This window comes from Leuciscus leuciscus (assembly GCF_965113295.1).
Source record: "Leuciscus leuciscus genome assembly, chromosome: 12".
In the NCBI taxonomy this organism is placed as follows: Eukaryota; Metazoa; Chordata; class Actinopteri; order Cypriniformes; family Leuciscidae; genus Leuciscus; species Leuciscus leuciscus.
Genome location: NC_138736.1, coordinates 5098680 through 5111038, shown reverse-complemented (window position 1 = coordinate 5111038; position 12359 = coordinate 5098680). Strand labels below are relative to the sequence as shown.

At 38.3% G+C, this 12359-nt stretch overlaps 1 protein-coding gene and 1 long non-coding RNA gene across 9 annotated transcripts in view; one reads left to right on the top strand and one right to left on the bottom strand.

The window, feature by feature from the left end:
- trioa (trio Rho guanine nucleotide exchange factor a) overlaps positions 1-8146 on the bottom strand; it is a 54819-nt gene extending 46673 nt beyond the window's left edge. For 7 of the 8 annotated variants that reach the window (XM_082185812.1, XM_082185814.1, XM_082185813.1 and 4 more), the window contains exons 1-7: positions 7428-7999; positions 6054-6176; positions 4677-4868; positions 3197-3328; positions 2710-2940; positions 1031-1153; positions 288-479 (exon numbers count right to left, since the gene is read on the bottom strand). In XM_082185812.1, coding sequence (XP_082041938.1) covers positions 288-479; positions 1031-1153; positions 2710-2940; positions 3197-3328; positions 4677-4868; positions 6054-6176; positions 7428-7964 — 1530 coding nt within the window. In that variant the 5' untranslated portion in view covers positions 7965-7999. Of the gene's footprint in view, positions 1-287; positions 480-1030; positions 1154-2709; positions 2941-3196; positions 3329-4676; positions 4869-6053; positions 6177-7427 lie in introns of all 8 variants that reach the window. The other variant, XM_082185819.1, reaches the window with a different exon arrangement.
- LOC309511015 overlaps positions 1-12359 on the top strand; it is a 97197-nt gene that overhangs the window by 30160 nt on the left and 54678 nt on the right. The window lies entirely within an intron of this gene.

The following is a 12359-nucleotide window of genomic DNA, read 5'->3' as shown; positions in this document are numbered from 1 at the left end:
CACTGCAAAAAAAAAAAAAAAAAAAAAAAAGTACTAACCCCCGGTTTCACAGACAAAGGCTTAAGCCTAGTCCCAGAAGTATGTCAGTGCCATTTATTTTAGGATGCACACCAGTAAAGTTTTTTTTTTCTAAGCCATGTTTATAAAAGCTATTTAAATGCCCCAATTGAACTAAGGCCTAATCCTGGCTTAATCTAAGCCCTGTCTGTGAAACCGGGGCCAAAAAACGTCCTATTTTTTCATTCAGACTAAACTACTCAACCATCCTGTCCATCCCTAGTTCTTACCTCCTTCACATGGGTGTGGAAAGCCACTGACATGTCCAGCAAGACCTTTCGCTGCTCCACACGCCTTACAAAGTCCTGGATCCGGTCCTCCAGCTGATGGGCGGCCTGATAGATCTCCTCCGGGTCACACTCGCCCGTCTGGGCCAACTGCTCCGCAGCTTCAAGCAGCTTATCAGCATTAGTGTATGTATTCTGATAAAGAGAAGACGCAAATGGACTATGATGATGATGCTCATGTCAGCCGTTAAGAATATTTCACTTCAAATGCATTTCGGCACTGACTAATGCAAACAATATAGTTGCTGAAATAGTTGCAAAGTTTCTTCTAGTCAGTATAATGTCTGTGTACAAAATAAAGTGTCAGCAGATATTAAGCAGACGGTCTACTAATACTCTAATGACTGCTAGTGGACATGTAGTTGCAAAGTTACTTATAGTTAGTAGAATGTCTAAAGTGGACCAGTTTAACCAAAACCGTGACATAGTCCTGAAAATACGATAGTCCATTAGTAGGGTCTGTCACACTGGTGACATTAAATCAAATAATTTACATAAGATTAAATATACCCATGGACCAGCAGACTAGTAAAAATGACTAGTCGTACAAGCCTCAACATGTGTTGTATTGTATTCAGCGACTTCTTATCAGCTGTGTTAATTTATGCACGGAAGAATCCAGGGAAGCCAGCTCAAATAAAACCTGAGGGGAAGGGGAGATTTCATAATGGGATTGAATGGCGAACCTGAGCAACTTCCTCAAAGTCTTCATGGCGTTTCTGCAGGGCTCGGGCGCGATGCAGAGACTTCCCCACCCCCGTGTGTTTGCTGAGAAACGCCTCACCGTGGTTCTCAATCCAGTCGAGAACCTGCTCAACACAGAGACAAAAATTCAAATTAATTTGTGAGACGGCGGCAAAGCTTTCGGCAGTCCTTCTTTAGGTGAGAATGTGTCCTGTCAGAAAGGTTTTATGTTCACGGCAGTCAAATCAAGATAGCATGACAGGTGAGACTACAGGGTCCAAGACAGAAAGAATTATGCATAAAGGTGTCGTTCACAGCCTAGCTCTCCCTCTCTCATCGCATCCCCGGCACCTGAATAGTGGTTTCCATGGCAACACTTTCCCTCAGCCACAGAATTAGCCGTTCTGCATTCTCTCGGTCGAACACCTCTCGGCAGAAAACCACAATCTCTGCACCAATAAACTGGCCCTGAACCTATGAAAACAACGTACAATAGAAAGAAACGCAAAATGCTACGCTTCGGCAGCGGCTTATCCTTGACTTTAAATTGCATGTGTCTATTTCTGTTTGCGTGTAAACAATTATAATCCCAGAGAACTTCAGCCCAAGATGCTGCAGTGGTGTTTTCTCTCCTGTATTAAAGAGGCAGTGGTCACAGTAATTGCATGCTAAACTAAAGCCTGCCCAGAAGTAGGAATTTTGGGAATTTAGGAATCTCAAAAAAAAAGATATAAAAAAAAAGTCTGCTGGTAAGATGTTTTGCCGACACACTGCCGCACACTGAGGGATTCCAAAAGCACTGGTCGCAAGTACATACTGGAATACAAAAAAAACTATATCAGTCTTTCTTTCCTATCAGTAGAAGACTCAATCTAGTGGATGCAACTACTTTCAAGAACCTCATGGTCAAAATGGCTTTAATGTAAACCGAGGGGACAAAAAGTGTCAAATTGTGTGGTGTATAATGTGATTAATATTAATCAGAAACAGAAATATGAACAAGATATACAAAATATTAAAACACTATTTACCTTACATATTTTTTTATTTGAGATTTGAATTGTTCAAAATTATGGAATATTACATAGAACATCTTTAATATTATTTAAAAACATGCCATTTTATTAAATTTATTAAATTTAATTACATTTATCCCTCTTTGTGTGTGTGTGTGTGTGTGTGTGTGTGTGTGTGTGTGTGTGTGTGTGTGTGTGTGTGTGTGTGAAAATTAGCCAAAAATGGTTCTGTGGAGACAGGATTGTTCACTGTGTAGGTATTACCAAAATTTTAATAAATAAAGACATTGACAAAAATATTATTATATATTATTATATAAACATTTTATGTTCATTACTAACGTTAAAATAACATTACATTTTTTTGTGATATTGTTCAATATCATATTGGTTTTTGTTATGATATCAATTTTTTTTTGTGTTAGTGACATGACAGCTTATGGAGTCCTTTCAGTAATTCATGCAGACTCTACGCCCTTTTATTGTATCTCCCTCATATCCTTCCATCGCACTGTATCATCTCTATGCTTTTTGATTCGTTCCCTCAAGGGTATTATGAAATGCCACGTGCAGTTCTCAGTAGCACACTTGCACCCATGTGGATCTTGTGGGGTATTTTAAGGTGAATGAATGTGTGTGTGTGTGTGTGTGTGTGTGTGTTTTACCTGCTGAACGTCCTGCTGGAATACACACAGCTGCAGACGTTGGTGCAGCCGGACCTTACGGTGTTGCCAGATGTTCTCCAGCTGTCTCTGGTGATGCAGAACCTCATGGATGATGTCCAAAACATGGTGAACCGCCTTGGAGTAATTGGCGGACGCCGTCAGCGAATCAGCACTGCCGGGGGTCAAAGGGCGCTGAAGTTTGTCCAATAAGGCTTTTCCATCTTGACTCACCTAGAAGAGGGCGGGACAATGATGAGAAAACAATTGTACAAACCTATTATACTAAAATGAAGTTGTATTGTTACACGCAAAGTAACTCTTAATAGCACTGAGCTTTTTATAATAAATATAATTAGCTAAAATTGCCACTTCAGACATGCCTGTAATTGCTATAATGTGCTAGTACATTACTTTGGGATCAGTTCCCTTAAACGGCTTTTCAAGAGTGCCTTGCAATTTAGTGATTTGGAGACGCACGGCTCTGTACCTCGGAGTAGGCAGCGGTGATGTGTTCGTACAGGCCTTGGTGATGGTGGATGGCGTCCTCCAGGTCCTGTAGCTCAGAGGGCAGGTCCACTTCCCCACACGCTTTACACCATGAGTCCACGTTACTCATGTACTGAAGAAAGACACAGGTATACACACATTTACGACAGAAAAATTGAATAATTACATACAATATGAAGCACACTTTAAAATAAAGGCAAGTTCTAAATTGAACATATATTCTTTTATGTTATTTCAATATAGACCTCTGACATCAAAAGAACGAGAGTGAATTAAAGCTAATAATAAGGGCAAATGCAGGACATGATGAGAGACATGCTTTCTATGCTGCACTCTGAATATCAATTCAAATCAAATCGTCTTTCATCTCATCCCACTCTTTCTCAGAGATGAAGAGAGACTGAGAGTCTGGTTCCTCAACTCAAACAGAATCTCATGCATGAGGACGGCCCGAGCCAGGCTGTCTCCAGATCGGCAGTTGTGCTGATGCTCAAAGGAATAGAAACGTCTGGAAAAAATATTGTTGTTGATACAGCATCTCTATAAAAACAGCATGTGTGAGAGGAATATTTTATTCACCTGTTCTCTCTACAGCAATCTCTCAAATATCATGCTTTTCTCACATTTTTACAAGCATGATTTTTTCCCCCGCATTCCGAAAGATAAAAGTGAATGTTTACAATGCAAATAAAGGGATTATAAATGCTGATTAAAAACAAACTTCATTCCAAATAAAAAGTTAATGCTCAGTATAATTATATTTTACTCATTATGTGTGTATTCTACATATTTGTATGCTTATTAGAGAGTTGTGCTGTTAGCTAAGCAACATCCTAACTTTTAAAGTTAGTCTTTTTTAAAGTCTTAATTTTGTTTTTAGGCTGTACTAAAATATGTTTTCATGCTTGAATGATTAAAAAAAACACCTTATTTTTCACATATTTGACATATTTGTCTGTCAGTAATACTCAGTTTAGTTCCTGTCTCTATGAAGCTCCTCCTCCTGAAAAGCACAATGTGCTCTGATTGGTCGGCTGGATCACAGTGTTGTGATTGGTCAACCGCTTACCATAACTGCCAGTTTCAACACACTACTAATTAACTCAACCAGGCCCCGCCCCTTTATTCTGTGTATGCCTTGGGAGGGCATTATTTAAATGAGGAATATTGTGACGTGTTCGTTCCCGGAAGAAAACTTTGCAGACCTTTTTCAAGCTCAAACAGCAACATTCCACTAAAGACATGTAAAAATGTTTGTTTTGTTATTCTAAATGAATCAAAGCCAAAGTCTGATTATCATTAATTTTTAACAGCATGTGAAGTCCATTCTAATTATGAAAAATCACATCTTCTACAGTCAAACCAATACACAACTCGTACACATACACACTGATCTCTCCGCTGAGCTCTCATTGGTTTCAGTGATCATTACATGATGATGTATCAGTGTTCTCTCTGACCTGGTCACATTTCTGGTGGAAAGTAGCAGACATCTCCAGCAGAGCGCTCCTCTCGTCCAGCGCCGCAGCGAAGGCCTTCCACTCCTGCTCCAGCTGACCTGAGATCTGTTTGATCTGCTGGGACGCGTAGTGGCCGGCCTCCAGCAGACGGTTCCCCACCGACATGATGCGGTTTATGTTCACGTAAACATTCTGCGGGACACAATTTTTTTTTACTATCATCATATTAAAATGATTTCTGAAGGATCATGTGACACTAAAGACTGGACTAATGATGCTGAAAATTCAGCTTTGCTTCACAGGAAAAAATTGCATTATAAATATATTCAAATAGTAAATTGTAATAATATTTCACTGTTTTTCTGATCAAATAAATGCAGCCTCTGAGAGCATAAGAGAGACTTTCAAAAACATTAAAAACACTTGTAATTAACACTTGTTATTGATGGCTTATAACACAATCATTAAACTTTTACATCAACATTTGAAGACTTACCACAGCTCAATAAGCCTACATCCTCTTTCTGCCTCTTTAAACAGGAAGTGATCAATACTTCTCCCTACAGTAATGGGGATTTTTAAAGGACGCCCCTAACAGGGCCCACAGCTGGTGGGCGAACACCCAAACAGGAAGCACTTAGGTGGATCACGGTCTAAGCTTCATCTCTGATTATATGATGAGTCACCATCACTCAATAAAGAATCGGCTCTTACATTGTCAAACGCAAGCCATTACGCAGCTTAAATGGAAGAAAAATACTAGTTTAGTCAGTGAGCGAAAGAAATGGCAGTGGGTGCGTAAGGGTTTCCGCTGTGGGAACATTACGGGATACAGGATGAAGGCAGTGACACAGTAGCTACGCGTTTACATGGACCCTAATAATCTGTGTGTAATCGGACTAGCAGAAGAAAATTAAAAAAAAGTCACATGTAATCAACTGGAAGGAATTGGCCAAATCCGATGGACATTCCCGTTCAATTGGACATTTAAACACTTGATTGGATTGAAAACCGAAACTGGAAATTCTGTGCATGTGCAGTGATGTATACAATTGCCGTATGATGCAAGGAACGAGTCGTGGTTGATTATAGTGTAATAAATGACTGACGTGTCAATCTAAAATTCTCATTCCACTCATGTTTTCCCAGAAGTCCTTGATTTGGACTCTCATCCACAGACGCCTTGTTTTGGGTGCGGGAAGGGGCGCTTTTTTTTTACGGCTTGATAAATATAAGCTGCACGGCACAAAGCTTCACGTGCTCGTCATCTCCTAATCAGGACCCAAAATAGATAACTATTAAGCCTGCTTTTTAAAACCTGCCCCGACAGGAGAAGTGTTGTGGAGTGTGTGCATGTCAAAAGATCAATCTCCTCACCATGCAGTTCATGGCAAAGTGGTTGTGCTGGGTCTGCAGCTCCATGGCGTGGGGGTGGTTGTTACCGATCTCAGTGTATCCAGCCAGAAACAGCCCTTTGTTGTGCATGATCCAGTCAAACATCTGCAGAGATACAGCAATCACACATTTGACTAGAAGCAGGTTTAGTGTATGTGTGTGTTTGTAATGTAAGAAATCCCATCGGGCGCATATATGAACACGTGTATCGTTGTGTTCATACAGCTGAAATGGATAAAAATAGAAAATCATAAAAATGACCCATTTCTCAGGAGCAAAGAATAGCTGCTGGTTTCCTAGCAACATGCAAATTGTCCACCCACTATGAGAAACATTGATACGAATTAGTGAGAACTTCTGTAAATATGTGCACAGATCCAGATAGAATTAAAACACAGGGTTTGCCCCACCTAGGGGGGCCTTGGCAAACATTCAGTGGAAAGCAGGAAGATTTAAAAGTATTTAAATTAATACATTGCTATTAATATATTAAAATAATCTAGCTATAATCTCAATTAAAAATTATTAAAATGCTATAAAAAAAAATACAATAATGTTAAAAAACAACAAGAAAAAGCAGAAGAAAAATCAGAATTACAGCAGAAATCCAGTGTGTGCAATAAGGGTTTCCGCTTAGCCTAGCCTATATGGTGTGGGACTTTGATGTTGTGTTATTCAACGGGAGGCCGAGAGTCAAAAAGGTTGAGAAGCACTGATTTAGAGAATATTCCATTACTGGTTAGCTGAATGACAACATTTGTGTTATAATACCAATTAAGAAATATTTTTCACTTGACCCAACCCTAAAATTAAATAAAATAAAATGACAAAAAATTATATATACAAAAAAAAATATATATATATAATATATATATATATATATAAAATTAATTAATAATAATAAACAAAATATTACATATACAATTTTAAATCTATAATAATGTAAAATATTCTATAAAATAAATTATTATAATAAAAAATAAAAAGTTATTTGTCAACGATGTAATTCCTGTGTTTGGATTAGCCTCTATATTAAAGGTTTTTATCTTGTATTTATGCATGTTTAATGTGAAAGCTACACGAGCTAGAAACGTTAGTAAGTGATGCTATCACGCTAATATAATGTTAATGTGTATAATTTCTGTCTTTTTGACTGTTTTAATTTATGACTATTTGCCTTGCCCTATTCGTTTCCATTGTGAGTGCCTTACTTTAACTGAAAAATGCTTTTTCTGAGGGATGAGTGAAAAACATCTCTCACGGTAATCATAATGGCATAAATACTGTAAAATATACAAGTAATACAATGTAGCACACAAGGCTGTAATGTTGATGTTTCTTGAGCGTGCATCTCACCTTTTCGGCATCCTGCTCGAACAGCCTGAGCTGGAAGCACTGGTCCAGCTGCAGCTTGCGCACGTGCCAGGCCTGGTGCAGGTTCTGCCGGGTGCTGTGCAGTTTCTCCAGCAGGGCTGAGATGCGGGGAAGCAGGCCCTGGGTGTCAGCGTTGGGCTGCCCTTGCCCATCCCTCTGCCCGGGTGGCACAGGCACAGTTCGGTTAGCGTAGCTCTCGCTGCTTTGAATCCTCTGCAGGAGCCTCTGGCCCTCGCTGTCCACCTCCTCCATGGGAGCCTTCATCACCCTCTTCTTCAGGGCCGCGTGCTCCTCGATCATGCGCCGGGCTCCCTCCAGGTCCTGCGGGAAGTCTTTGCGTGTGACCGTTTCTTGCATCTCCTCCAGGCGGGCGAGCAGGTGCCGAGCGTTGCCTGTGAAGTCTTCGAAGGCCACGCGGATCTCGATCCACTCTTCATGGTTGTAGTCCAGGCTGCCCTCGAAGTCGGGCGTCAACTGGGACGGGTCCACCACCTTAGATAAGCCCTCCAGGGAAACCATTGTGGTCTGAAGGTCGGCGTGATGGGAGGAATGAAAAGAACAGAAAATGGACATATGAAAGTGAATCAATATGCACAACACCACAATGCACAATATGACTTCCTAATGTCCTAAATCTTATGTGAATGATGCAGCCGTTCCAGGCTCTGTTAATGACCAGCAAGGTGGAACAGCTATTTTTAACCGGGGGCATAAATCTAATTTCATACAGTCACTCCGGGACCGCCTGAGGTCCAAACTACCTAGAGACAGACAGACTCCCAGCATGAAGCCTGAGGGCGTCAGAAAAAGCGATATCAACAACACCAGCAGCACTGAAGTAATACAAACCAGCAGCTCTGACCAACTGAAGAGCCTCGGGTAATGTGCAGATCTGTGTACAAATGTATATGCATGCCATGTATATTTGCAAAATCTTTAAAATAAACGTTTGGCTAACACTATGCTCAGAGCATGCGTCAGGTGTCTAGCGGCAAATCTACATGGAACTTGAAACCGTGGCAAAACTCAAACACATCCCATCACAACATAATTGATGTTTAATATTATTTTAATTTTTTTTGACCAATGAGATTTCGCAGTGGGTGGGGCTACCCAGCATAAACACCCATTCACACCAAGAACTATAACACAAATTATATTAGTAAAAATCATTCTCAAAGTGAATACATTGATACGGTTCCTCTGTGTCGTTATCGTCCTTGATGTGAATGCAACAGAAAAACAAAAAACAATCTATAAAGTGTCCTTGAAGCAGCCTGTGTGTTAAATTCTTCAGCATTTGCATAATAATTGATTAAATATTTCTGCCCCGTTTACTTTTTGGATTTATTTTTTAAACATTTTTACACAATTAATTATACATTTTAGTGCTTTCATTGTTTACATGATCAATTTGTTCTGTTTCCAAATATTTACAGAGTAAAAAAAAAAATAAAAATGGTGCTGTCTCTTTAAGAATAGCGGCGGTTCATCACGAGTCTCACTGTTGAGCGCATGTAAATAATGGTTTCTTTGCCACATCAATTTGTGTGAATATTAGTGAATTGTTTTTGTTTTGTTTTTGATTCACAGTTGAGAACTGACAATAAAGATCAAAATATACTGTGTATTAAAAAAGACATTTTCAATGAAGACAGAGGCGTGGATTTTATCATTAGACACCAAACCGAACCAACTGTGATTGACACAGAAAAGGTATAATTTGTGCAGAAATAGGCTTGAGAAAGAGGCTTGATGTGTTAATTAAACATTATGTTATAGTGGCATTTATTATTAATTAGAAAATTCTAATTTTAGGTTTAGTTTTATTAATAATTATTATTGTTTTTTAATGTTGCCATTGTATTAGCTTTAAAAAACAATTCTATTTAGCTTTATTTCAGTTTTAGTCATTTTACAAATTATTTTATTTAAGCTTTTTGCCAATTAACGCAAAAAATACGGATGAATACGGATGCGAGTGCAATTGTACATCCGTACACCGAGTAACACAATTAAGACAGACTCAACTCCGTCCACTCTTCCATTCATTCATTTCTGATCATATTAGTCTGCTCTACCAAGAGGACAAAAACATAGTGTGTTATTCTTTCTACAGATGAATAGATGGGAGAACAGAAAAATGAAATCAAATGTGCTCGAGTAGGCTTCATCAAAGCCGTGAAAGAGGAGAGAGCGGAGGTGTGTGTCTCTTTTGTGGATTCAAGGTAAATGCAGTCTAAACCTATTCATCAATTCAAGTCCTGCCGTCACACAGGCATCAGCAGCCTTTCACACACACACACACACACACACACACATCAACACGAGCACGCTGCCCATTAGTCCATTAACCACAATGAGAATAATGCAAGTTATGGAGTGCATTTGCTTCTTTTTTTTTTGCCTTCTGCTCATATTTTGTTGTTGGGTAATTGTGAGAAATGTGGTATGTCATGAGCAGTGGGCGAGATGAGAGCTTGCAGCCGTTCCTATGACAAATTCCTTGACCCTGCCCACCAGAAACATTTCATCATGTGTTGTGCTCAACACTTGTCTGGACTTACATGGACCACCAGATGGCAGGGAGTGCTTCTGATCCTCCCGATCAAATTCATGCACAATTTATCAGTGTTGCGAGGTAAGAAAAGTGGTCGAAATGGGGCATTTTATCTGCGAGTGACACCAGCATGTTGAGCTGTGATTGGCAGAGGCATGGGAGTATCTCACCTCCATTTAGCATATGTAAACCAATGTTATTTTAGTATTATTTATATTATAGTATTTATTAATATTTTAAATGAGCTTTTATTTTTACATTTTCAGATTCACATTAAAGTTTCAGTAATTGTATTTTTTTTTTGTAGTTCTTTTAAAAAAAAATATTTTTTTTTATTTAACTTTTTATTTTTGTTTGAATTTTTTATATCCGTTTCAGTAATTTTAGTAATTCAACTCATTAGTAATTCATCTTATTTTATGATTAGTCTGTTAATCAAATGATTATTTTTACGATTAGTCGGTTAATCTCATTTATTTTTTACGATTAGTCTGTTAATCAAATGATTACTTTTACGATTAGTTGGTTAATGTATCGATTACTTTTACTGTTAGTCAGTATCAATTATTTTTAATGATTTATCTATTTCTTATTTTCAGATCAGTCAATTAATCCTTAAATATTTCTCTTTAAATTCTTTTTTTTTTTATTTCAGTATCAATAAATTTAGTAATTCAACTTAGTAGTAATTCATCTTATTTTATGATTAAATCGGTTAATCTAGCGATTATTTTTACGATTATTTAGTTAATTATCAATTATTTTTATGATTAGTCGGTTAACCTATCGATTACTTTTACTATTAGTCAGTTAATCAATCATTTTTATGCTTTATCCATTTATTATTTTCAGATCAGTCAATTAATCCTTTAGTCAACCTAACAATAAATAATAATAGTAACTTCTGCCATTAATCTTTGAACGTTTTATACGCTTTACAAACAAAAAAATCCCAACATAAAAAGAAATAAAGTAATCAAGAATTAAAAGGCATCTATCAGTGATACAAATGTGATCTGACAGCATTTGCTTGCAGGTGTAAGTCATTCATTCGGCAGATTACAGTATCTGCTTAAATACATATGAACGAGCAATTGACAACGCATAATTAAACAAATAGTCCAATCGAGGAGTGAGTTCATCCGTCATTTTAAACAACTAACAACGACTTTAAAAGCTTTGTAACCGAGTGCAGAGAGTACATTATGATTCATTTTCAAAGAGAGTTAGCAAATTTATCAACAACAAATCGCTTAGCCAACAACTCGTCAAAGCTGAGAGGTTTAACCCAACGCAAATGAGCAGCAAAGTGAAGCGACGACTACCAAGAGAATTAAAGATAGTTCAGTTTACATACAAATGCCTTTCCCAGCAGAATGTTCAGTATTTAGCAGGAACCTGAATTGTCCAATTTAAGATCCCACTTGTGATCATATTTTCAAAAGCAAAGCTACGACCTTTGTGCAGCATATTAATACCAATAGGTCATCCAGCAATAGGAATGGCTTTTGTCAACAAATAGTAAAGCGAGTGTCCCACCGTGTCTATACTGGACACGAGCGGTGCGATGCGATGTCGTCTACACTGGATCCCCGACAGTAAACCAATGCCTCGTTCAATTTATGATGTACCTCTTCAAGAACTAGCGATACTTCTCATAGGATGGACAAATGGATTTGCACAGCGATCGCTTTGTCCAGTGTAGACACGGTGTCAGTGTGAAAAGGCCTTTATGAATTCATATCATGTCAAAATGAGTCTAATTACTTGTACTGGAAAGCCCTGACTTCTCCCATTAGACCCATTGTGGCATCAACAGCCTAAATGTTAGTGGCTTCAATTTGTTAAAGGTAATTATTTGGCGACAGATATATCTCTGTTTGATAGACCATTACATCCACTGTTACCTGGTACCCTTAATCTCTCTTCAATATTTCACATGAGAAAACAGAGCCGAACTGACGTAGTGAAGAATGAACTGTCATTCACATCACAGCCGCAAATTGAGCTTAATGGTGTTATGAACGTTGCCATAGAAACAAACGTTTTCTCCGAGTCCAAGGACGTGACGCTCAAGTTAGAATCGTTTTTTTTATTTTAATTTTTTTTATTACGATAATTCCGGCATGACATGTAACTGCCAGTGATGATGTCACGGCAACATTGGTCTTTATCAAATAATAGCGTAAACATGTTTTATTCATGGAGGTTCGAGATACTTATTTTCATTTGATCTAAAGCATTATTCTCTTGCACTGCAGCTGTGACATGAGCCATCATTTCTTTCCACATGTGCTGTTAAACTGAATGCACACACACACACACACACACACACAAAAGCTTCTCCTCCAACA